This window comes from Atractosteus spatula, chromosome 26, assembly GCF_055471065.1.
Source record: "Atractosteus spatula isolate fAtrSpa1 chromosome 26, fAtrSpa1.hap1, whole genome shotgun sequence".
NCBI lineage: Eukaryota > Metazoa > Chordata > Actinopteri > Semionotiformes > Lepisosteidae > Atractosteus > Atractosteus spatula.
In genome coordinates this window covers 5997716-6023041 of record NC_142731.1, presented here as the reverse complement: position 1 = coordinate 6023041, position 25326 = coordinate 5997716, and the positions used below count along the sequence as shown (strand labels likewise).

The 25326-nt window shown below is 52.0% G+C and overlaps 3 protein-coding genes across 3 annotated transcripts; all 3 read left to right on the top strand.

Annotated features, from left to right (window-relative positions):
- The first annotated feature begins 2278 nt into the window (after positions 1 to 2278).
- tcap (titin-cap (telethonin)) lies at positions 2279 to 5444 on the top strand. Its single transcript, XM_088905926.1, has 2 exons — positions 2279 to 2725; positions 3303 to 5444. Exons 1-2 carry the CDS (start codon positions 2577 to 2579, stop codon positions 3688 to 3690), a joined length of 537 nt encoding a protein of 178 aa, XP_088762052.1. The 5' UTR covers positions 2279 to 2576; the 3' UTR covers positions 3691 to 5444.
- Positions 5445 to 9936: 4492 nt separating this feature from the next.
- On the top strand, positions 9937 to 11815 carry pnmt (phenylethanolamine N-methyltransferase). The gene is made up of 3 exons (XM_088906206.1): positions 9937 to 10117; positions 10236 to 10443; positions 10630 to 11815. The coding sequence occupies exons 1-3, from the start codon at positions 9937 to 9939 to the stop codon at positions 11063 to 11065; spliced, it is 825 nt and encodes a 274-aa protein (XP_088762332.1). The 3' UTR covers positions 11066 to 11815.
- A 1563-nt stretch (positions 11816 to 13378) lies between these two features.
- On the top strand, positions 13379 to 25003 carry pgap3 (post-GPI attachment to proteins phospholipase 3). Its single transcript, XM_088906383.1, has 8 exons — positions 13379 to 13837; positions 15134 to 15231; positions 15596 to 15748; positions 16782 to 16844; positions 17033 to 17094; positions 18232 to 18368; positions 18970 to 19174; positions 20010 to 25003. The coding sequence occupies exons 1-8, from the start codon at positions 13618 to 13620 to the stop codon at positions 20071 to 20073; spliced, it is 1002 nt and encodes a 333-aa protein (XP_088762509.1). The 5' UTR covers positions 13379 to 13617; the 3' UTR covers positions 20074 to 25003.
- Positions 25004 to 25326: the final 323 nt, after the last annotated feature.

Here is a 25326-nt window from a genome sequence, read left to right as displayed (position 1 = left end):
GGGTAAAAGCATGGAGAGTTATGGGAAAGTTGTCTCAAATGTTCTTTATGAAGAACAGATCAACCACAGGGAGCTGCGCTCTTCTGAAAAGCCCATACTAGTGGCTTCCAGGTGCTGTTTAGGAGGCACTGTATCACAGCAAGGCTCTTGGCTTGCTAGTGGGTTGAGGTACAGCCTCCTCAGTCAGGCCCAGCCCTGCAGGATGGATTGTCAAAAAGTAGTTGATCGGTAAGCCCTCTGTCTCACCCACTTGCTTCCAGATGGCCTTTCCTCTTAGCTTCCTGTCTCTCCCCCTCACTCCCCATCTTCTCAGTTCTTCTCCATTAATAACCACCACTTTCATGAAAGCGACACACAGGCACCTTTTGGGCTCCCTACACAGTGCTGCCCCCGTCTGAGCCGAGCAGAAACCGAGAGCAAATCGATGTCTGGATCGAACTGCTCGACTGATGTTTTTTTTTTTTTGGTACGTTAATTATATAGTACATTTAATACTGCCCTAAAAAAAGAAAACTAGTTTGTGATAAACCACTAAGGGGAGGAACAGAAGGAAAAACAAACGGGTCCTGATGTCCAGTAATTCCAGAACGCGTTCGACAGCATTCCATTCCCGGGTCAGCTGTGCTGCTACTCCAGTGGGGCATCTGTCATGACTGAGGGTCTGTTTCTCCGGGCTGATGAAAGAGCTGAGCGCAGGCAACACCTCGACTCACTGCCCCTGCGTCATAGCTGAGAGCAGAGCCTGCAGAATTAATCGGCTTGTTACCCGGAAATGAGAAATACTGAGGTGCATGGTTACTGTATGTGTCACCCTCTGGTAAATATATTCTAAGCCTTGTCCTCACTCTCCTCCTGTCTGGTGTCACTCATTAGTAATCCCTTCAGCGGGTTTGAGAACCCACGCCCTTGCTTTGCTTGAAATTATTTAGTTTAAATAGCACTAGCTGTCTGAGACATTGATCCAGACTTACTGTCTTACAGCTGAACTGCTAGATTTTACTGAAGCAGGCTGATTCAAGTGCGTCTTACTCAGAGGTATGACAGCCATGTCCCAGCTGGGGGGTCTGAACACAGAGGCCCCTGCCCCTATGTCCACACTGCCGTCTGAGTCCTGGCCTCTGCTCTGTGCTGTCTGGCTGGCCTGTGCCCAAACTGTCACCCCCCCTCCCTCTGGAGTGGACAGGACAGCTGTGGCGGGACAGCGGAGGCGGGGGCAGGGAGAGGGGATGGGGTTGGGTGATGTCAGGAGCTGAGCTGGGCGAATGACTCAGGCTGCGTATGTGTCAGACCCTGCCGGGTCAGGGCCGGCTCTACGGCGATCGGTAACGCGAGACCGTCCGGCGGTGGTCACATCCCGTCAGCGCTGGATTAGTGGGCAGTGAGTGAGCTTTCCATCTCACGCTGCCTGGTCATATCGGGGTCCCCTCTGACCTTTTACCCTTCCCTACCCCTGCTACACCCCCTTTCGTGACTGACAGGGTGACCTGCATTCTTCTGGAGCTCAGTGTAAATTCGGTGTAAATTCAGTGTAAATCAGCACAGGCCCCAGCAGGTATGGAAATACTTAATATGATTTTTCCACTGATTTTCCTCTCTTGATGAATAGATGAATTACAGAACCCGAGAAAAAGAGCATAACAGAATCAAAGTCTCAAAAGCGTTCTGTTCCTCAGAGGTCATCAATCAATATTTTTTCAGTAGTAACATTGAAATACATACACCCGACCAACTTGGTAAAGTTTCTAAGAGTACAACCGTGAAATCGAATGTAAAAATACTTTGACCAAAAGGCATACAGTAGATTTATAATAGGCAAAATCGTGAGAGCTGTGAAATATTGTGGCATCAGAAAGAGGATGGAAATTTAATCGAAAGCTTTGAGAGGTGTTTGGAGTGTTCTGGCTGCCCCTGAGCCCTGCTCTGTCAGCTGGAATGAGCTGATATTGTGGCTGTGTGATAAGTCAGACATCAGCGTAGTTTAAAAGTCCTCTGAACAGAAGAGAAGAGGGGGGGTGAGATAACCTAAATAGGCCCTTTAAAAAAACAGTCATTCAAATTCTTTTTCATTTAGGGCAAAGGAGGCATAATGAAAGACGCCTGTGGGATTTTAGGGGGATAATTGTAATTTTCCGTTTGTGGTCGGCTTGTCAGATGGAATGGAGGGGGGAGACATTGTTATTGGGGTGTCGGGGGCTTTGATTCTCGTCCTTTCCAACATTGTCCCCTCCTTCCCCTGCCCACTGCCCGGTGCCCACTCTGCCCTGGGTATCGGGTGTCGGTACACGGAGTGCGCTAGCTGGATCTGAAGGGTGAGGGCAGAACCTGGAAATAGCAGCACCTTCTCTATATAAAGCGGGGCTGGGCTGGCGGAGAGAGAGACCGAGACAGAGCAGATCAGAGAACAGCTGCCGCTACAGCTACAGTGCTGCTCACCCAGCAACACAGAATAAGGGAGCGGTACTGTCGCCAGGAGCCTGACCGACCGCACATCAAGAGTGTCCTGGAACCAGAGAGAGACGCAGGGGGGCTCTGCGGACCGACAGACAGACAGACAGACAGACAGACAGACAGACAGGATGCAGGGGCGCACGGTGCTCGTCAAGCGGGCAGGAACCCTGGCGCGGGCCGAGCTGGGCTGCAGCGTGCGGGAGGAGAACCGGGCAGATCGGGAGAGCTACAGCGCAGACTGGCAGAGCGTGAGGCTCACCACACAGCCGCAGGACAGGTGAGAGACGCGTTAGACCCCTGAGCACTCCATAACGCTTAGATAGGGAGGGATCAGACTGGGCGTTGGTCTTTTTTTTTAATTCAAATTTACACTGGTGCCTCTGTACAGTACTTGGTGCCAGCATTTATCTGTCATTGGTGCTTCCCTGGTGTGCTATACATGATCAGCTCTCCGGTCCTGCCCCATGGTGAGATAATGAAATATTTCATACCCGGACCGCAGTCGTGGGCACCAACAGCCTGTTTGCTGTGCTCTGGTTCTGTGAAATGTCCTGGACGCATGGGTGCAAGTTAATCGCTTCTGAACCTGACCACCTTAAGAGCAGCCTTTTGAGCAGCATAACAGTGAAGAGACACCTGCCTGCCTCAGCCCATCGTGAGCATCGCTGCTGCGGGGATGCCTGATGGTGATGGATGGCTGGAGACGGTGACGTCTGGCAATAGTCTGCGAGATTTCGTGCACCTCTGTACAGGAGTGAGCCGTGTTTGAAATTTGCCCTGTCCTGGTTGATTGTCTGCTTGACGCCAGCGAAAGCCCTTCACTCTTGTCCTCTTCCTCCGTCCCCCCCCTGCAGGCAGTCTCTTCACGCCGTGGATGAGTGTCGGCGGGAGTCTCTGACCCGCCAGTGGGAGGCCCGTCCCCTGGTCCAGCACTGCCCCTCCGGCGTGCTGCGTCTGGGCACTCTGGCGGGAGGGGTGCGCGAGTACCAGCTGCCGTACCGGAACACCCTGCCCGTGCCCCTGTTCGCCCCCGCGGAGCTGGGCGCCCGCCTGGGCAGGGGCTCGGCCCACGAGGAGGAGCCCCGCCCCGTCGTCCTCTCCGACGGTGCCTGTCCGACCAAGAGGGCCCTCGGCGACATCAAGAGGGACCTGCCCCCCATCACCCAGCCAGTCAGGATGGACTTCGCCAAAGCCCCCAGGTCACTGGGCCGCTCCATGTCACAGGAGGCCCAGAGAGGCTGATGGGGAGAGGGACAGGGAGAGGCTGATGGGGAGAGGGACAGGGAGAGGCTGAGGGGGAGAGGGACAGGGAGAGGCTGAGGGGGTGACAGGTCTTCTGATGGAGCAGCAGGAACAGGATGGAGAAAAAGGGGTGTTATAGAGAAATGCCCAAATTTTGGACGAGTGTAGCCGATAGAATGATGTGATCTGTCTGATTTATGTACCTGGAGTTCGAGGATCTGTTAACAATTTTCTGTGTCACACCCCCCTATGAACCCCCCAGGCTAAACTTTCTTAAACAGAGGAGGTTTTTCTACAGTGGAAGGGGGAGTGAGGGGGGAGTTAATGAGATAAATTTACATGTGATTTTCACATTGCCAAAGGAGTCACCCCGCCAGCACCCCTCCTTTTCCTGCCCCGAGGGGGAGACCGAGCCTGTCAGAGGCATCCTAGGTAGTGCTGCCCCAAAACCTAATTCAGAGGTTTAGACTTAGTAATGCTCTTTCTCGCTAACGGGACTGTTTCTGCCAAATTTATATTGAGTCTGCTGCTTTGCAGAACAGCTTTTGAGGTTCTCATTCTAACTGGATGGCTTCTAAGTCGCTTCAGTATTGGGGTACCCAGATGAAAGGGTTTGGCTGGAAAAGCCCCTAGCCCAGGGGATCCTGAGGATTAATTTGCACCCCAAATAGTGGGGCTTTGTTCTCCTGCTTCTCGCCTGTGCGAAAGCAGCAGCACAGCCAAGCTTCTGCAAGACTGTGCTTACTGGTGCAAGCAGGGGTGCTTCGTGAACGGACGACCCTGGATTGGGGTCCAGCTGCAGAGTGCACACAGAAATAGTCATGGATACTGGGGGACGCACAGCATAGTTTTGCACGGAAGAATTGGCACAGCACTGCTCCGCCCTGGGACACTCCCCCCGCCTGCTTCAATGCCCACGCAGGTGGAGGGCACAGTGAACAGGACCCGATTCAGGCTGAAAGGGGCTGGGGCAGGGCTAATGCCTACAGCAGATGTTGGCAAGGTGCACATGTGGGAACAGAGGGCTCGTTTTACAGAGGGAGCACCTTGCTGAAGAATGCAATGCGGGCACGCAGTGTTCCCGCAGAGATGGAGGGATTATCGGAGGTCGGGCACGGAAGAGGGATGAGTGGATACTGGGTGAACGAGAGAGGGAAGGAGGAGGGGCAGGAGCTCCAGGCCTTGAGCGGAGTCTTCTGGCTGTTGGATTGACAGCAGCTGCCTGGGCTGCAGGCTCAGGAAATTTCTCCGCTGTCTGTCACTGAGCTGCAAGCGCTGCCCATCTGCCCCACCCCTCACTGCAGTGCTTTTATTTGGGGGGGGGGGGGGAGGCAGAGTTATTTCCCCTGCTGTGGCTTCTGGAGCAACCCTGTGGGACTGCTGAGCGCCTGTCATTTGGGGGGCAGTGTAGCACAGTGGGTGCTCGAGCTCCTTCTCCCTGAGCCCCTCTCTCAACGCCACAGCTGCCGGGGGAGCTGGGACCACCAGGGCAGATGCCTGTGCGGGATGGGAGAGCAAGCATCCTGCCCTCTGAGCTGGGGTTGAGGCTCGGTGGGGTGGTCTGAGCTCGTTTCGGGATTTCTGCGCCAGTGGGGTCCTCTTGCACAGATTCTAGCAGTGACTAGGTTTGGGCACTCTCTTCGGTGGAAGGGCAGAGACTTTCTTTATATGTAACATTCTGTATAGACATGCTATGGTATCTTGGATTGTGATTTTTATTTTGTACAATAAATTATCCATCTGATTGAAACACTTCCTTCTGGGTGACTGTTTGAGTATTTCTGTTAGCAAGTTTGACAGTCTTGTCTTTCTGAACATGCAGGATGTGTGTACTAGCTGTTATGGGTATCTGGACCACAATATACAAAAAAGGGGGGTCTAAATGGTGCTGTTGTCCCCCCAGCTCCCTAGTTGTTACTATTTTACTGTTTGGGGTGTGTTTGCACATTAGCATTCATCTGTATAAAACGTCGGGTGAGATTTATAATTGGTATCAATCCTGTACCAATTTTTGAGGTTCAGAACTGCACTCATTCAGGTGTGTTGTCTGAAATCTAACTGAATGCACCCCTGCTCCTTGTGGCCTGTCTGAAACTGTGCCACTCCCACTGCAGGCATATCTGATACACTGCCACTCCTGCTGTGGACATGTCTGATACCGTGCCATTCTCATCTGTGTCTGTTCATTAATTTGTCAACTAGAACTGTTCAGTCAGACATAACATGAAACCAACTGAGCACAGCTTAACGTTAGAAACAGTGCCCTTGATGTCAGGTATTTCTGACACTCGATTGACTGAATGACAAGTTAAGTAAAAGTCTAAGACAATAATCTGATCAATTGAGTCATCGGTAAGCCCTGGAGATGTGTCAGCTGGAATGTAAACCAGCTGGCACAGTGATCCTGCAGGGCCAGGGCTGGGACACCCCTGAATTGGGCAGAGCAGTGGCACTGTGGCTGGAGGGCTGCCGGTTCAAATCCTGTGGCCAACAGAGGAATCCTACTCCGTTGGGCCCCTGAGCAAGGCCCTTCACCCCAGCTGCTCCAGGGGCGCCGTATAAATGGCTGACCCTGCGCTCTGACCCCAAGCTTCTCTCTCCCCGTCTGTGTGCCTGTGTGTCTCGTGGAGAGCAAGTTGGGGTCTGCGAAAAGACAAATTCCTAATGCAAGAAATTGTATTTGGCCAATAAAGTGATCTTATCTTATCTTATCGTAATGAAACTTACAAGCCCCCTTTACAACAGCTAACGTGTGGGTGGTCTTTCTCATGATCTGAGGCTTGTTGTTCTCGGGAGCTGCAGCAGCCTATGTGTCACGAGATGTGCCAGGGGTAATGCAACATGGCGCCCAGCTTCCAGACCTTTTAATTCCCACTCGTACGGATGCTCTTTCCACCCTTTTATTCTGTGCCAGCTCCCCCACCCTGCCTGTCTGCCAGGGCATCAGCACAGGGGTATATATAGCACAGTAAACACTGTCCTGCCCCTAGAGCTGGGCTTAACTGCTCCTCACAGCAGAGCCCATAATCCTCCCAGCTCTCTGGGGGTATTTCCAAAATACGGGCCACAAATAACTGCCCCAGCATCACAGTGGCCCAGCACTTGCAGAGAGAGAGGGGGGTGACCAGGCCTGCTGCAGCCAGGGGCGTCAGCCTCTCTACGTCTGATTATCGGTGTGCTGGTGGCAGAGCTGGAGACAGGACGGGGGTAATGGAATCGTAGATATATAGATAAGGATATAGCTGCACGGAATCCTGACGTTTAAATAAGGACCTGCAAAACACAGCGGGATATTCCAGTTTTCCCAGAATACTTCTGCAGCCGTGGTGATAAACGTCCAGGCTGAGTCTCTCTGGGAGGCGGTAGGCAGGTGCTTTAAGCCACACGGATTACAATGCAGGACAAACAAGACCAAGGCTGTGTCTGGTGACAGCTGATGATGAGCTGGGAATGTTAGAGGGGGGCAGCAGGGTCCTGTTTCAACCCCTGCTCCAAATAATCCTGTAGGACACTGTTCTCTCCTTTCTTTCATCCCTCACTCCGTGTCTCCTCTCTCTCATTCTCTCTCTTTCTCGTTGCTTTTCTTCTTGTTGTTGTTACAAACAGGAGGAGACCCTTTGCCCCCCCTACAGTAGTTCGTTTTGGTTACAAGTAACTGATCAGTCTCCTCTAACTGTTTCGTAAAAAGGCCAGGGTTTAGAATGGGCTCCAACAACATGGCTGGGCATCTTGCTCCATTCTCCCACAACCCTTGGGGTAAAGACGCCGCCACCGGATCTGAGTTCAAATGCACCTCTAAATAGTTTCCACCTGTGTCCTCTTAGATTTTGTGTTTGTGATTCACACTGATTGATCCTAGAAGAGTCCGTTGGAATGATTTTGTCGATGTTTTTGAGGATTGTGAATATGTTAAATCAGGTCCCCTAGTGGTCTTCTCCTCTTCATCACGGCTTTATCTTTCCCTTATAATCTTTCTCCGTCTGACCTTCGCCCTCTCTGTCCCTTTGTGTCTCCATACCTCCCCCTCCTTCCTCTTCATCCCTTTCTTTCTCACTCAAACACTCTCTCCTACTTCATGATAAAAGAGGTGCTGACAGGTGGCCCTCTTACAGAGCCCAGTCTTCTGGGCGACATCTGGAAAGCTCTGTGTATAGTTTGTGTATACCCCCCCTACACACACATACACATTCTCCCTCTTTCCCTATCTCCCTCTCTCTCCACCTCTATCAGTGTGATGGCTGACAGCAGCACAGCGCTTGTCTTTATCAGCGTGTCTCTATGTTAATGGAGCTCTGGCTTGAGTTAGCATGCCGTAGGGTGGGCGAATGTGGGACTTTAATAGCCTGGTAGGATGCAGGGAGATGCTATCACAGACTCTCACACTATCCTGATGTCTCCAGAGTGTGTGTGTGTGTGGGGGGTGTTATTTAATTAGCGCGTATCTCAGGACACGTGGCCATCATTGTGGAAACTACACCATGCGCTCGCAGGAAAGGGCAGTGACAGCCAGCCCCACCTCCCCTCAGCTGCTCAGTTCCCTGCCTGCCATGGAAAGATTCAGTTATTAAATCTCGCACAATTGTTCCTGTAGGAGTCCTGATGTGCGATACCGAGGCATATCTGTAAACGATAGAGATAAAAAACGCCACTGGCCAAGACATATCTTTATAAGCATATCAATATTGTTATCAGTGCATGTACCTCCTTATGTAGAGTTTATCCTGATGTATCCGTTCTTTCTTTCAATCACAGTTATAGCCATATCGAGCAATAAGAGTGGAGTATAGAATAATCATGCTACACTGTACCACAGTGATGGTGCAGTGTAGCACAGTGATGGTGCAGTGTAGCACAGCAAACACAGTGATGGTGCAGTGTAGCACAGTGAACAGTGATTGTGCAGTGTAGCACAGTGATTGTATAGTGTAGCACAGTGAACACAGTGATCGTGCAGTGTAACACAGTGATGGTGTAGTTTAGCACAGTGTAACACAGTGATGGTGTAGTGTAGCACAGTGACCACAGTCCTTGACTGGGAGGACAACTAGGAGCGCAAAAAGACACGAGACACAGAGAATGTCAATTGACAGCACCAGCCCCTTGCAATGCAGCCAAACATAGACCATGACGGACAAACACAAATGCTGATTTTTTTTGTCCTGAGACATTCAGTTCAGTCAGGAGCCTCACCTGACAGGGGGAAGGGTGAGGGAGTCGAGATTTCTGAAGGAAATATTCAGCAGGATTGTCCCCTTTCGTAGACAGCAGCCATTTTGGATCAACTGGAAAACAAGGGGAGAGGATGAGCCAAAATGGTGATGGGCACGCCAGTAAGTGATCACACCTGTAGGCTGGGATAATGAGCCCCAGCTGCTATATAAACCTGATAGAACAGGCTAAGAGTCCAGCTTTGGGAATCAGGAGAGAGAGAAGGGCAGTGAAAGAGGTGTGTGGGTTTTATGTATGTGGTAATTGGGATGGTTTAAATTAATCCCCTTTTTTTTTCTTCTAGTGAGGAAAATTAGTTAAACTGTAATTATAACTCTACCAAGGGACTATTTTTTTTATCTGGTCTCAAAAGGATTTGTTGGTCTTCTCCAAGGATATAGACCTTTTTTTTGTGTGTGCTAAAGAACCCTTGGTCATCTGCCCTGTGGTACAGTGCAGTGTTTTGCAGTAATGGTGTGGTATAGCTCAATGATAATCAGCAGGGAGAGTGTGCATCCCTGTTATACTGAAGAGTGGGTGGTGAGAGAGGAAGGGAGTGGGAGGGAAGGGGGGGGATTAACAGGAGAAGTGTGGGTGGGGTGATCCATTAGTAGATGCTGAGGCAGAGAGAGCCTCCTTAGATCATATCACTGCCCAGGGCTGGGGATGAACTAGGGCATGGAGCGGGAGGGGGGACAAGTAAAATTCTCCAGACACCAGGATTCACTCGCACAAAGTGAGCGAGGGGTATAAATACAGATGGCAGCTCACACCCAGGGACAGAATGAGAGAGGCTCTGCCTCTGAAATTCAGATGCCCGCAGGCTGGCAGACTGGCACAGCTTCTTCGTAGACGGAGGCAGACGCAGAGCTGCGCTTGCAGGCCGGCAGACGTGATCTCCATCGCTTTTTTTTTTTTTTGTTTTGTTCTCGGCCCGGTGAGACTTAAAACCAGCTACGTCTGCAGGGGAAGTCGAGACGGTCTCACCCCGGGATTTAATCCGCAGCCCAGCGAGCGGCAGCGTCCTTGGCAGGAGGGATGGAAAAGCAGGAAGAGGCTGGCATCGAGGCGGCGGTAGCTGCCATGGCTCAGTGCTACCAGCCGTTTGACCCGGCTGCCTACCTGCAGTACAACTACACCCCTCCCCGCGCAGACTTCTCCCGGCTGGACAGCATCGTTCCCTGGAAACTGGGCTGTCTGCACCGAGCCTTCACTGCGGGTGAGCCTGGCACCGGGGCCAAGTGTGCGTGGGGTGGGGGGGGCGTCTCCCTGGGTGGATCTGTCGGAGTGAGTGTCCTCTCTTGCTCTGACCCCTCCTCTGCCCGCCGATCCACTAGGTGACATCTGCGGGGGCACCCTGGTGGACGTCGGCTCGGGCCCCACGCTGTACCAGGTCCTGAGCGGCTGCGAGGCGTTCGAGAGGCTGGTTCTGACTGACTTCCTGCCGCAGAACCGGGCGGCGCTGGAGCAGTGGCTGGAGGACGACCCGGACAGCTTCGACTGGAGCCCGTACCTGCGGCACGTCTGCCAGCTGGAGGGCCGCAGGTGAGGCACGCTGGGCACGGTGCTCGGGCCTCCGTAGCCTGGCTGATCCCTCCTTGTTCCCATGGTGGGCTGAGATCTCCCTCAGTGTGATGGGCAGAAGGGTATTGATCAAGGCAGGAGTGATGGGGAGGTCAGGGGTGTGTTCAGACACTTGTATGATTCTGTGTCCCTGTTTGCCCCCTGCAGCCCGGAGGCGTGGCACGAGAAGGCTGCCCGCCTGCGCTCAGTGGTGACTGACGTGCTGCCCATTGATGTGCACCGTCCCGCCCCCCTGCTGCCCGGTGCCCTGCCCGGCCCGGCGGACTGCCTCGTCTCCTCCTTCTGCCTGGAGGCCGTGAGCCCCGACCGGCCCGCCTTCACCCAGGCGCTGCGCCACGTCTCCACGCTGCTGCGGCCGGGGGGGCATCTGGTGATGATCGGGGCGCTGGAGGAGAGCTACTACCTGGGCGGGCCCGGCGTGCGGATCCCCGTGGTGCCTGTGGACCAGGTCTTCGTCACCGCCAGCCTGGAGGAGTGCGGCTACACCGTGCTGGAGTTCTGCACCTACGTCCTGCCCGCGGACATGTGCGTGGGTGTGGATGATGTGGTGGGCATCTTCTTCCTCAAGGCCAGAAAAAAGTAGCGGGGGGGAAGTGGGCACCATTGTCATGGCTCTCTACTCAAGGGCAGCCTTGCCAGTTTAATCCAAAGAGTCTGCATCTGCTCCTTGGCTTCTAAATCCCAACTCGAGACTTGTCCTTCTCAGCTGGTAGCTCCCCGTTTCGTTCTAAAAGGTGGCACTAAAGCAATCGCAGCAGTGGACAGTGGTGCTGTCTAGCGCCAGTCCCCAGATGGGCACTAGTGGCAGATGTGCACATCTGTGTCCAGCTGGGCAGAATGCAGGAACAGGTGGGATTGGAGAGTGAGGAGCAGAGAGGCTGTCTGAAATTCTTGTTCCAGACCCCCACAACTATTTGTGTAATGGCCCTTCTGTTTTTCGGTCTTAAATGCACTTGTTTGCAGTTCCAGCTCGTCTGGGTTGTTTGGAACAATTGCCTTTTCTGTGAAATAGCTGCTATGTAAGATGCAGCTTGTTGATCTGCACTACTTTTATCCTCCTGAACGACGCTGCCTGCCTGCTGTAGAGTCCTGGGCCCCTCTCTCTCAGACCCCTTTTCAAATACTCGCTGGACACAGGGACCAAGTCCTCCTCAGCTGAGGCTGAGGCAGTTTAAACTGGGAAGGAGCATCAGCCCTGTTTGAGATCCTCACACACTGGATCAGTTCAATTTTACACCCTGCATTACAGTCCTTTCAAAGTTGCTTCTTAAACCCCCCCCTCCCCCTCATTTCATGTACATTCATTGTGAAACTTGAATAAATTTTCATATCTGAACTTCCCAGTGTCCCTTTCTTGAGTAATTCCACCATTTATGTGCATCTCAAAGGATGAGAGTTTTTTTTCAGTGGCTTAGGGAGGGTTCAGGCTCCAATGTACCACAGTGCTAAACTCGGCTTGAAAGTTGGAAAATTGTATTGCAAGAAATGCCTTTTGGAGGGGTTAGGTGTCATTTTGTTTTGTTTTTTAAATGCTGTGTAATCCAGGAATCGGCTCGGTTTACACCTGGTAGAGCTACTTATCAGCTCCGATAGCTTTCATCAACCTGGAATAGATATTGGATTTTTAAGGATGTGGCCTACTTGTGTGAGTGGTACAGTTAATTTAGAGAACTGTTGATATGGTTTAATTGGAAACCTAATAAATGGCAGCCTTTTCATTTTGTGTGGTCTGAAGTATGACTTTCAAAATGTGTGTTTTGGCCCTGTATAGAATTACTGACTTGCATTTGGGCATGTTTTTAAATGAAAAGGTGTTACTGTGAAGTTCCCCCCAGCTGCTCAGTTTTAACTGCTTCTGTGCTTGTTAAAACCCCTCCCTTTCCCATCTTCTCTTCCACTCTAGACTTCTCCCACAGGACACATGGGGCTTTGGGGATTTTCCTTAGGTTCTTTGATGGCTGATTAGACAAAGACATTCACTTCATTAGAGGCACAGAGCCTGGCTAGAAAAATATAGAATAGTGAAGATCTAAAGAAGAGCATGTCTAGCAGAAAAAAACTGCAGAGAAGCTAGGTCCTCCAGGAACTGGGATTGAGACCACCTGCAGTACCCTTTCAGTATCCTGATCCTGCACAAAGGCAGGAGAGGAGTAGGGCTGCTCTCAGTGTTGAGCATCATGGTGCTGAATTAAGACTGGTCAGTGGTTCTCAGTCTGATCCTTCAGAGCCACGCTCTCTCCTGGTTTGTGTTCCAGCTCTTCCCTGAAACCATCAATCTAACTGGCTTGTTGTAATCTACTGGCTTGTTTAGGCATTTTTTTCAGTCCTCGATTTTAACTATCCTAAACTGTTATTTTCCACAACTTCAACATACACACAATCCCATCTCGGCTAGCTTGTTAAAAATAATGGAGCAAATTCTTGACTAAGAAGCTCTTAAGTGGTGGGAATGACAGTGTATAAGACACTCCCATAGGGCGGTTTTTCCTTCTGTAGTCCGACTGGTTACTGTTCAGCTGACCCGCCTGCAAGACAGGAATTCTCAAACCCAGCGGTTGGCACAGGGCTGATACCCAACGCAAACTCCGTGCATCTTTTTTTTTGTCGTTTTAAAGCTGAAACGCATTTTAAAAGGGAAACGGAAATCGGTTTACCTGCTGGAGAACAGAAGCCTAGGATTTGCCCAGCACCGGGACTGAGACAAAAGGAACAGAATGAGTACAACATCACACCTGCATTTGTCCCTTGCGCAGGTGGCGTTTGTGAAGTTGGCGAGTTAGGCGCCTTAGCTTAGGGCTCCCTCTAGTGGTGACAGGGCGCCAGGACACCTTGGGCTTGCGGCTGCCCGGAACTGTGCTACTCGGAGCTCGGAGGCGCGGGGGGAGCGTATTCCCACAGACATAGGAAGTGGAGAGCGGCCGCGGCAGCGCTCCTGGAGCTGGAGCTCGAGTTGCATGCAGTGACGTTTCTGCCGGGTTTGCCCTGCTGCCGCCGAACGCGAAAACCTGCCCGGTGGCCGAGGACGCGATGCCCCGGTGAGACCTGCCGCTGCTTCCCTATGGCTTGATCGCCGCGCCGCCCCCCCCCCCCCGGCCCCGTCGTGTGCCTTCCGTAGCCTGTCCGCCGGGCCCGACGATGTGCCCGTTGCCGCCCCGGGGCACGCAGCACCCCCGCTCCGCTGCCCGCCTGCTCCTGCTGGCGAGCTGCCTGCTCCTACCGGCTCGGGTCTCCGGGTCCCAGGGAGACAAGGAGCCGTTTTATCGGGATTGTGTCAAGCAGTGTGTCCGAACCAACTGCACCGGATCTCGGCTCAGGGGGTTCGAGTCCTCGCAGCCCCACTACATGGCTCTGACCGGTGAGTCTCCGTGCCGCGATTATCTGCTTTGCGCTAGAAACAGCCGTCTCTTTAAAATAACCTGCGGACACGCATGCAGTTCTGCAGCAGCAGCAATCGCCCAGATCAACACTGCACCGCTCGCCACGGTAGACCGCGGTTCACAGCAGTTCATTTGGGGATTTCATTCGCTGTTCAAAGTTGCCGTCGGAGCTGGGCTACTTTAAGGGTGCAGCTCGTACATTTCGAGTCCACCTAGGGTCACCTTTGTTGGACAGGGGTCGTTCCTTCATCGGGCCAGTACAATACTGCACGATCGCACGTTTTCCCTGCCTCTCGGCGTGTTCAGTCTCCCGTCAGTGTTGGCTGGCAGTACGGGAAAAAAAAGTCAGGGCTTGTGCTTGGGTGCAACGGTCCTGTAGCACCTATCGATCTACCTGGGCGCAGTGCTGAACTGCGACCTGTGTAGCTCCTGTCGTTGTAACCGAAAACGGAAACGGTAAACGGAAAGAAAAGCTTTGAGTAACTGCTGGTGGTGTCATTTTAAGCAAAGAAAAGCGGTCATAATCTAAGATTCCCCTTTGCTGGGTTAAATGAAAGGAAGGATTTGTCAGCGGAAGAGTGTTCTGGCTGTCTTTGCCCTGGCTCAGACATAGCACTGGAGAAAAGGGGAAAGGTGGCCGATATAAATAAAAGCTCATGCCTCTACAAGTCCCTCCAGCTGACAGCTGTGGCAGAGGCCCTTCAGCCTGTGTAAATTGTACCGGAAGATGGCTGCCTTGATAAAAACAAGAAATTCGGATTGAATAAAATGAAATGATTTGTTGCCTCAGAATCCAAGACTCTTGGTTAAGCTGTGCTGCCGAGCTTGGATCTGTCCCCTGGGGTGAGGGTGGGGGAGATGTGGATCAGGAGTGTCCGGTCCTGGGGGGCCGGTCAGTGTGTCTCTAGGGCTTCAAAGCCTGTTTAAAGCAGCAGCACCTGAAGAGCTGGGAGAGGCAGTTAAACTGGTCCAGTAACCAGCCGGCTCCACGACACTGCTCCTGAAGATCACCCTGGTGCCTCTGAATGTCACCCCCGAGCGCCCGGGGGCTTGGCGCACCCCAGTTACCCCGATTACCCCAATTGTGTGATGGCAGAAAGAGGGTCTTCTGGGACGATTGTGCCCCAGGGCTGTGTGTGTGTGGGGTCAGTTTCACGGAAACGTCCCGAGCTGGACGGCGCCGCCCCTGACCACCCCTCTGACTCCCTGTGCGAGGGTGTGTGAAGAGCTGGGCCGCGTGCCTCAGCGCCTGCTGCCCTTGTCTCCGCCCGCAGGCTGGACCTGCCGCGATGACTGCCGCTACCAGTGCATGTGGACCACGGTGGGGCTGTACCAAGCCGAGGGCTACAGAGTGCCCCAGTTCCATGGCAAGGTGTGTCTCTGCCCCCCCTCTGTCTCTCTCGCCTCCCTCTGTCTCTCTCGCCTCCCTGCCTCCCTCTGTCTCTCTCGCCTCCCTGCCTCCCTCTGTCTCTCTCGCCTCCCTACCTCCCTCTCTCTCTCTCTGCTCCCTCCCTCTGTCTCTCTCGCCTCCCTCCCTCCGTCCCTGCCTCAGTCCCTCTCTGCTCCCTGTTTGTGATTCCAGTGGATATTCCCTGTGCTGTCCTCTCTCGCTCAGTGTATAAATACACTGTATATTGCCAATGGCTCCTCTTGTGTGTGAACGTTCATCAGTTCTGCTGTTTTCCTGCATCAGCTCTGTGTCTGTGCTGACGTGTTCTCTCCCCTCTCTCTCTCAGTGGCCGTTCACACGGTTCTTGTGTTTCGAGGAGCCGGCCTCGGCCCTGGCGTCTCTCCTGAACGGGCTGGCCTGCCTGCTCATGCTGCTCCGATACCGCAGCGCCGTGCCGCGCCAGTCACCCATGTACCACACCACCACCGCCTTCTCTCTGGTCCGTCTGCCTGCCTGTCTGTAGCCTCTTGACTTCATGTCTCTGTCCCAGCCTGCATCTGGCAGGCTCCGCCACTGCGTGGTTCAGCGTGTCTGACTGAGGCTTATTGTGAGTCTCGAGTGCCAGTGTGTCTTGACTGTGGGTCTCGGGGTGTGAACAGTGCCAGTGTGTCTTGACTGTGGGTCTTGGGGTGTTGGCAGTGCCAGTGTGTCTTGACTGTGGGTCTCGGGGTGTGAACAGTGCCAGTGTGTCTTGACTGTGGGTCTCGGGGTGTTGGCAGTGCCAGTGTGTCTTGACTGTGGGTCTCGGGGTGTGAACAGTGCCAGTGTGTCTTGACTGTGGGTCTCGGGGTGTGAACAGTGCCAGTGTGTCTTGACTGTGGGTCTCTGGGTGTGAACAGTGCCATTGTGTCTTGACTGTGGGTCTCGGGGTGTTGGCAGTGCCAGTGTGTCTTGACTGTGGGTCTCGGGGTGTTGGCAGTGCCAGTGTGTCTTGACTGTGGGTCTCGGGGTGTGAACAGTGCCAGTGTGTCTTGACTGTGGGTCTCGGGGTGTTGGCAGTGCCAGTGTGTCTTGACTGTGGGTCTCGGGGTGTTGGCAGTGCCAGTGTGTCTTGACTGTGGGTCTCGGGGTGTGAACAGTGCCAGTGTGTCTTGACTGTGGGTCTCGGGGTGTTGGCAGTGCCAGTGTGTCTTGACTGTGGGTCTCGGGGTGTGAACAGTGCCAGTGTGTCTTGACTGTGGGTCTCGGGGTGTGAACAGTGCCAGTGTGTCTTGACTGTGGGTCTCGGGGTGTTGGCAGTGCCAGTGTGTCTTGACTGTGGGTCTCGGGGTGTGAACGGTGCCAGTGTGTCTTGACTGTGGGTCTCGGGGTGTTGGCAGTGCCAGTATGTCTTGACTGTGGGTCTCGGGGTGTGAACGGTGCCAGTGTGTCTTGACTGTGGGTCTCGGGGTGTGAACGGTGCCAGTGTGTCTTGACTGTGGGTCTCGGGGTGTTGGCAGTGCCAGTGTGTCTCACCATGTCTGTCTCTGCAGGTGTCACTGAATGCCTGGTTCTGGTCCACAGTGTTCCACACACGGGACACCTATCTGACCGAGGTAACGCTACAGAAGAGAACTAGACAGCAGAGCAGGCATTAAATAACTGGAAAATATTTGGTGCCCTTTGATTGCAAATGAAAAAAATCATCAGTATTCAAGTCGTATCCCTTTGTGGATTCTTTCTGCCAAGCTTAATACAACTGGCCGTCCTGTCCTGCCTGCCCACCCATCTCCTTCTCTTGCAGAAAATGGATTACTTCTGCGCGTCGGCTGTCATCCTTTACTCCATCTACCTGTGCTGTGTGAGGTAATGAGCGACTCTTCTCTGATTGGCTGTGCGAGCTGTCCGTTCCTTGCAGTCCCTCCCTCCCTCTTGCACTGTTGCGCTGTGTGCGTCCAGCCAGCAGCGATTTCAGGGAAAAAGAGAGTTTTTGCAGTTTCAGGTTTTACCGGCTAGTGGAAGTTGTAGAGACGGAGGGGAAGAGCCGCTAAGTGTCGAATTCATGAAATGGAACAATGTGGCCGCGCGGCAGGAATCTGTTTTGTCCCGCTGGCTGGTTCGTTTCAGTCACGGACAAGCGGATGAATTTTTTCTGGGGGTGCTGAATTCAGTATGTTCGGCAGGAGGCTGACAGTCTGATGCTGAGGTCCTAGTCAGGTAAATGCTAGAAGACTGGACTCAGCGACCAGATTAGTTTCAGGGGAATGGATGAGCAATTCAACCCGCTAAAGGTTTTCTCATCGAAACAACTTTGTTCTCTGGGCAAAGAGCACAGAAGAAATTAAGCAGTTCTGGATTACTGGTGTTAAGCCACTCAACCCCAGCAGTGTAATCCACTCACTGTCTCCGCTGTGATCCAGGCAGGGCTGAAGGGATCTCTGGTGTGGGACCTGTCAGCAGGGGTTGCTGGGGCTGCGCTCACTGCAGTGTGGGAGCAGCGCTCAGGGCTCTGGACTTGGAACTGCAAGGTTGTGGGTTCACATCAAACACTCCACGCCCAGACATCTCCAGTTATATTCCCAGCTATCCACAGCTGTACAAGTGATTGTTGCTTTGGTTTAAAAAGCATCAGCCACATACATTCTGCTTGACAAACATGGGAACATGCAGGAATGCCATTGCAAGTTGCTATGAATGATGTGACTAGATGGTTTGCTGTGCCCTAGTGTTGGTGCCTGTGTGCAGCTGTGGCAGGTTGTCCCGTTAGCAGCGTGGGGAATCTCGGGGGTTTGTGTCAGTGTTGGGGTGTGGAGCCTGTGGAACCGGGCACTAAAATGGGGACTGGGCATGTACTGCAGCTACTTCTCGGTGAGGAACAGATCGAGATTTTTGATTTGCCTTCGTATCTAGTCGTTGGTCTTTATTAACGGACTTCGCCGTGGAGTGGCGCTCACCAACGTCTCTTTTTCTCCTTCCCGCCTTCTCCGCCTGGCTCTGCCCCAGGACGCTGGGACTGCGCCGCCCCGGCCTGTCCAGTGTGGTGGGCGTGGTGCTGATCCTGGCCTTCACCTCGCACGTCTCCTATCTCACCTTCGTCCGCTTCGACTACGGCTACAACATGGCCGCCAACGCCACCATCGGTGAGGAAGAGGGAGGGAGGAGGCTGGGGGGGGGGGTTGTGGCAGTGGACTCTGTAAGAGGAACACTCGACAGCCATGAGTCTGCCTGCTTTGTAACTTTGTGCAGAAGGGTAGTTTTGGGAACAATTGTTTTGATGAAAACATGATGCCAATGGCTTTGATGTACATTTGCATTCTCCTTTCGTTTCGAATAGTTTTATCCCATTCAATGCCAGTCTAGCACTCTCTGGGCTTTGCTCATTCAGTGGAGGCAGCACTCCTGGACAACATACATTTTATAAACAATGTACAGACAAACGTGTGTCTGCAAAAAAAAGAACGCAACAAGAACAATGCTGCACGGATCGCTACAGTAGACTCTGACTCACAGCAGTTAATCTGGAGATTTAATTAGCTTGGGGACACCGCTGTTCACAGACACCAATTATGTGGGTTTTGGGATAAGGGGTTTGAGCAGGTGTAAAGTGAGCACATTCTGGTGGTCTTCCCCTGGGCTCTAGCTGTGACACTGTGTGCTGTCATTGTTTGTACCTGTGGGTGTCACGTGGTGCAGTGTGACCCCTGCCTGACCCCCCCCTCTCTGTGTGTGTGTGTGTGTCAGGGATGGTCAACCTCCTGTGGTGGCTGTGCTGGTGCTGGATGAACCGGCGGATTCTGCCGTACTGGTGGAAGTGCGGCTCTGTGGTCCTGCTGCTGCATGGGCTGGCGCTGCTGGAGCTGCTGGACTTCCCCCCTCTGCTCTGGGTGCTGGACGCCCACGCCATCTGGCACCTCAGCACTGTGCCCGTGCACTTCCTGTTCTACAGGTGAGGCGCGCCGCGGAGAGCCGGAGTCCGCCGGCCCCTCTCCCCGCTCCCCGCTCCCCTCTTTCCTGAGGTTTCCCTCGCACCCTGGGACGGCCTGTGGCTGATCGCGTCACCTGGCACCACAGGATCTGCGGATTTCCGCTGCGCTCTCTAGAGCGGCTCCTCCGAGTTGTACCTTGTTTATCTCTTTCCTGGCTGAGGTCACACGGTGTAACATCGCAGGCTGCCAGGGTGATGCCGAAACACTGCTGTCAAAATACTCATCCCTTCCCACAATTTAGATGTCCCGGATATTTTCCGATTCCTGGGTCTCTGGGACGTGCAGCAGGGGGGTTAAGTGAAGGAGCTGGTCAGCTCTGGGTGTGTTTGTGTCTTGATGACAGAGCCGCGTGTTGCACTGGAGTCAGTGCTCACAGGTCTCCCACAAATTCACTGTTGGTCTCTCCCCTTCCTGGAGGCGGCAAGCCCACGTCTTAAACCATCAAATAGATGAGCAGCGACTTCATCATGAGCGATATCTGAAAGTAAAATGGATCGTTTCCTTTGTGTTGTAGTTTTCATTGAGATGGGGGTCAGTAGTGCTGGATTTGAGTGCACTCAACATCTCGTGTGTCCTCAGGTGTGGGTTGTGACCGGGGTACTGTCTGGGTGGCAGGCAGTAGTGCCAGGAAACTGAATTCCAGGGCTACTGCCCTACGGCACGATCCCACCCTTTAGCTCCCTTGCCCAATCCTCTTTTCGCTCGTCCTGTTCTGTTCCTCCTTTCTTTTCCCCCTGCCCCTCTCCCTCTCCATCTCTTCCCTCTCTCCCATCTGACCCCCTGTCTCTCCCCCAGTTTCCTGATTGACGACAGCCTGCACCTCCTCAACACGGAGAAGACGGGGGTGAAGCTGGAGTAGGAGAGGCCTGGCCCCAGCTGCTCGTCTCTTTGGGCTCTCCGGTCAGGAGAGGAGCACGCCCTGATTTCCCCAGCAACCGCACTTTTTTTCCCCACTTCTAAAGACATTTTCCGATTTTAATTTGGATTTTATTTTGGGGGAAGGGGGGGGGGAGAGATTTTACGTAGTGCCATGATTGATTTTTTCGAGTTTTATTAATTTTTATTTGCATTCACTGAGCTTTGCCTTGTGGGGGTGAGTGGAGGCCCAGTCAGCGAGACTGTGCTGAGAACCCCCCTCTTAGCAGTGTGTTTTATTCACAGGGGAGCCTCTGAGACTCCTGCTGCGGAGCAGTGAGATCTGTCCTGGGTTTTCGTGAGCTGCAGGATACTTACATTAAGAGTCTTAAGGAATTTAACGAGTGGTTGACTCTCACGCTGTGTGGGGGTAGGGCATCTGTGCTGTCTGCAGGGGTAGAAAGGGTGCTGATGGGTGCTGTCCAACATCCTGTTTTGCAGAGGATGCTGGGAGAATTATTCTCTCACCCCGACTGAAGGAAACGGGGACCTGACCTCCCAGCTGGGCTGATGTAGCTGCGGCGTTGTGATCCCACTTTTTAAGTGCTGCTTCTGTTTTAAGCTGTTCGCGTTCGTTTGCACTGGAAACTTAGCTAGCACTAGTGTAACAGGTGGGGTGGCGGGGAGAGAGGTGTCCACAGAGAGGAGGGGGTTAAAAAGAGGTGAAGGAAACCGGGACCAGCCACTTTGAGCAGTTTTTAAGACGCATGGCTGGTCTTGCCTTAATATGGTTCACTCTGTCCAAGCTCATGCAGATTACAGTACCTTGTCTTGGCATCAGTTGCTTGGTGGATTGCGATTGGCCCTTTCGTTACAGGTTTTCCGCTTCTGTTTGCAGCCGCAGAACCTTCAGGGCTGGAAGACGTCATGGGCTTAGTTGGCCCAATTTGCCGACGAGCCGATTCCGGTCGTTGAATGTCCGTGGACACGCCAGTCCTTCTGGGCTGCAGTTGTGCCGCGCGGCCAGCAGAGGGAGACGTGGTCCTCGGTGTTGGACGCCGTGCTGCCCTGTGCCCTGTGGGGCTCCACAGGGTCAGTGCCAAGCCCTTCATTAGGGATTGACGTGCCTTTGAGCTCAGCTGAGATAAGCCTGGGGCTTTTTCATAGTCGGTAGCAGACAAGGTCTGCTACTAGGTGTTGGTGAAGGGGGTTACACGCTAAATTGCTGACTGGGTGCTCTGTGGTCCTGCTTTAGAGATTTGCCATTTACAGATTTTGTTGCTGCTTTTTTTTTCTTAAAGATTACTGTTATATCCTAATTGTTATTGATCTATATGTTAAGGGTAATGCTTTCTTCACAGAGGGGTGGCAGTGCTCCCATTGCACAGCAGTTTCTCATTTTACCAGCTTAAGGGCTGTTCTATGTAATGAGACAGCACCAGGCTTCTGCTGGTTAGCATGGTTTTGAGTGGATTTACAGAAGCAGATCCATGAAGCTGAAATATCCGTTTTCTGTAAGGTATGTAGCGGAGTCTACCAGCTTGTAAAATCCTGAAATGGATGGCACTGCTGTGCAATGAGACGTCTGTCACCTTCCCTGTTAAATGGTGTGATTTTTTTTTTTGGGGGGGGGGTGGGGGAGTGTTTTTTGACCAAAAGGATTATCAATCTCATTCACCTGGCTGCCTTTATTTTCACAGGGACAGGGAAGGGGTGTGTGTGTGTGTGTGTGTGTGTGTGTGTGTGTGTGTGTTTGGAGGGGGGTGGGGGGTCAGTCTCAGATCAGGTGACCCTGTCTTCTCCAATGGGAGTGTTGCGTGTTTGCTGCGAGTGTGTGGTGTTATGACTGTTCTTGGGAGTGCGATCGGCCTGGGGAGGGCACTAGTGTGTGGCTAGCCTGATCTTGGAAGCTAAGCATGTCTGGTCCTGGTCAGTACTGGAATGGGAGACTGCTGTTGCAAGTGGTGGTGGACCAGTAGGTGGCGCTCAGAATTTCTGCATTTCCAAAAACTAGTGCCTCAAGTCATAGGTCATAGGTCATAGGTGACCGAGGACACTGTGTTGCAGGAGGTGCTGTCCTTTAAATTGAGGGGAGGTCCTGACTTCTTGATCTTTAGAGGTCTGGGGGCACTACTTGTTAGAGTAGGGGCACCAAATTCCATGTGACTCACATTGAAGTTCATAAAGCAAAATACAACTTCATCTCAAACATCGCTTTATAGGCACCCCTCGTATGGAAATGAGGTCACCCTGTCTTAGCATGAAGCAATTGTGCAGCTATTCTGACGGGAGATGGGGAAGGTTAAGATGCTGAAGAACGCTGATTAACCAGCCCTGTGGCCAGAGAAGACAGGAATTTTGATTGTGTACTGTCCTGGTGCTTTTTGGGTTTTCCCGGCTGGCTATTTTAAATTCAGATAGCAGTTGTAACCTGCACTGTGCCCTTCAGACAATGCAATAACTTCATTTTGGGGGGAAAAAAAACTGCAGCTCACCCCCTTCCCCCATCACCCCCAAAACGCCTGATGGGTCGTGAGGTGTTGTCTTGTTGTCGTCCATCAACGGGATCCAGCTCTTCCAGTATCTCCCTCGTTTTTATTGTGCACCTCTGCCAGTGCTTCACCCTGGGTGCCGTTTGTGTCTGGGATTCAGCTCCATGTTTTGTTTTTTTTTTTCCTGGACTCAGCTAGTTTTACCTCATTGCTTAAAAATGTGGCACCGTCAGATGTTTTCGTCTGGGTTGTGCCCTGCTTTCCACCGCGTGAGTGCGAGTCCGCTGTCGGTGAGCCTGCATCACCGTGTTAGTGTGGTTACATGCAAGTCATTCCCCAGACGGGACCACTGTGCATTGAGTTCCCGAGAGGAAGATGACAGGGATTCACAGCCATGGAAGAGAAGTGGGAGTGGGTGCCAAAGGTTTGACTGAGGCTACACAGCAGGCTGCCATGTGTCAGTTTGGAGAAATGGTTATGGCACTGGGCCGTTACTTGAAAGGCTGTATGAAACTAATGGTAGCTGAGTTTTTAGTAAGGAAGTCTACCCTGATTGCTTCAGTCCATCTTTCTGTATAAAAGTGCCAACATTGCTGGAAAGTGTGAGTGTGTGTTTCCTGTTCCTTAGAAGACAAGGGGAATAGAAACTCTGGCCCTCAGTCCCACCTGACCCCAGCCTATTGTCAGAGCCTTTAAAGTGAATACTGTTTAAATTGAAGTGCCAAAAGTATAGAAGCAAGTAGCAAAGCATGGATCGGATGGCCGTGATTGATGACGGGGCTGTCATGAAAACCATGACTGGGAAATCAAGCCCCAAAGGATTGTGGGAAACCTGTGAGATGCATCGTGGGATTTCAGTTCTCACACTTGTGTCTGAGCTAGGAGCCGGTGGTTCTGTCTTGCAGCTCTGGAAAAGAAATTCTACCAAGCTTAGTCCAAAGTGTCCAGGTCTGTGTGGGTTGGTAAATTACATTGGTTCTGATCATTTTTTTTTTTTTTGCCAAAGTAGGTGTGGGTCAGGATGGAAATAAGAACATGACGTTTTCAAATGAAAGAAGGACCATTTTTGTCATGTGATAGTTTAGTAGTATATGGAATACAAAAGATATGTCTGGATGTTTCTTCAAGGACATCAGAGTTTGGGTCTCAGCCACCCAACTTGAAAGCCTATTCCAGGTAGCTCTTTATACAAAAAAATGTTTTTAAACAGTGAAAGAGATTTCAAACTTCTCAGTTCTTATGCATTTTCAAGCTTTACAACAGACAATTCCAGTGCAAGTGTGTGCTGGCTGGGGTAAGTGTGCAGTTCAGTTCTTCAGTGTCCTTGAGGAAGTGTGTGTCCTTGGGTGGACAGTGTGTGTTTGACACCTGAGATAAACTGCTTTGAACTGGGAGACAGAGGGAAAACAGACATCTTTGTGCAGACTGTGTGCAATTCAGTGTGTATTGTTGAGCAGTGAGGCTGCATTGGTAAATCAGTCTATGTTGGAGTGTGTTTGCAGGATAAAATTATTGGTGAACTGTACAAAGTCTGTTTTTTTAACGGAAAAAAGGTATTCTCTCATTTCTTTGGGGGTGGGGGCAGGATGCAGTTCACTTTGAGGACTTTGCAGTTATACTTTGTACTTGGTACAGCTACATTATACCTTGTAATTGCAAACTGTTTTAACAGAGTTAAAGTCAGTTAAATTCATACAACCGATTGTACAGAACAAGGTAACTAGTATTACCCTTTCTTTACATACTAATCTGTATGCTCACAAATGCAGAACACTGCCAGTGTGTCCTGGGAAGGTGATATGTCTGAGTTGTGTGATTGTATGTGTGTAGGCTGTTGTTTCCCTGGGAACCCTGTGATTGATCTGGGAATTTGTGTGTGTCTGTCCCTTGCCGTCCGGGATCCTGAATGCTCATGTTTACGGTGCGAGAGTACGTCTCCACTAAGATAGTAGGATGATAGAGTGTGGATAAATATAGCAACTTTCAGATACAGAGAGAGAGAGTGAGACAGTGGACAGAGAGAGGGGGGAGTGGGGAGATTTAGGATTGAGTCAGGGGGGCAGGATGGCAGAAATTCAGACTGACTCACTTTGGAGGGTGGTGGAGAGGATGGTGAGGTTGCCTTGTTTCCTGCATACAAAACGTGTCAACTTCCATTCCTTTTTGACGGGCACAAACCTTAAAACCAAGTGGGCGTCCCTGCAGGTGTCCCCGGGTCTATATATATATAAACACTTGAGCCCTTCCTAACCAGTTGGCATGCCACCAGGCACTTTGTGCTCCACAGCGCCCCCTCTCTGCTACGTATGCACATTGTAATTTTTTTCTCCTCTTTGGGAATGATGAACCTGTATATATCCAGTGGTGTATCCAAAAAAAGGAGCTTTAAAATGCAAATGAATGAGAATCCAAATAAATAGTCTTCTGTTACTTCAGCTGCCATTTTTGTTTTTTAAAGTCTCCTTCTTTCACAGCACCTTCCAGGATTTCTTCTTTCTCTTATACTTGTTGTGGGTGTTGAGGACTTGTGTGTTGTAGTCCTGCAGTATTAGGAATGACCAGGGCACGGTGTTGAGAGGCACGAAGGTCTCGGAGATGGCATACATGCACAATACCGGTCCAGGAGGAAAGAAATCGTCAACATCTTGACCCGAGTCCTTTTCTCTGCTGTGAAGAGAGGTGGGTAGCCGATATGGTGGCCACCGATGACTGGCTTTGTTCGTATTTTACAGACAGTACAATTCAGGGATGTGGGTCAACTTTGT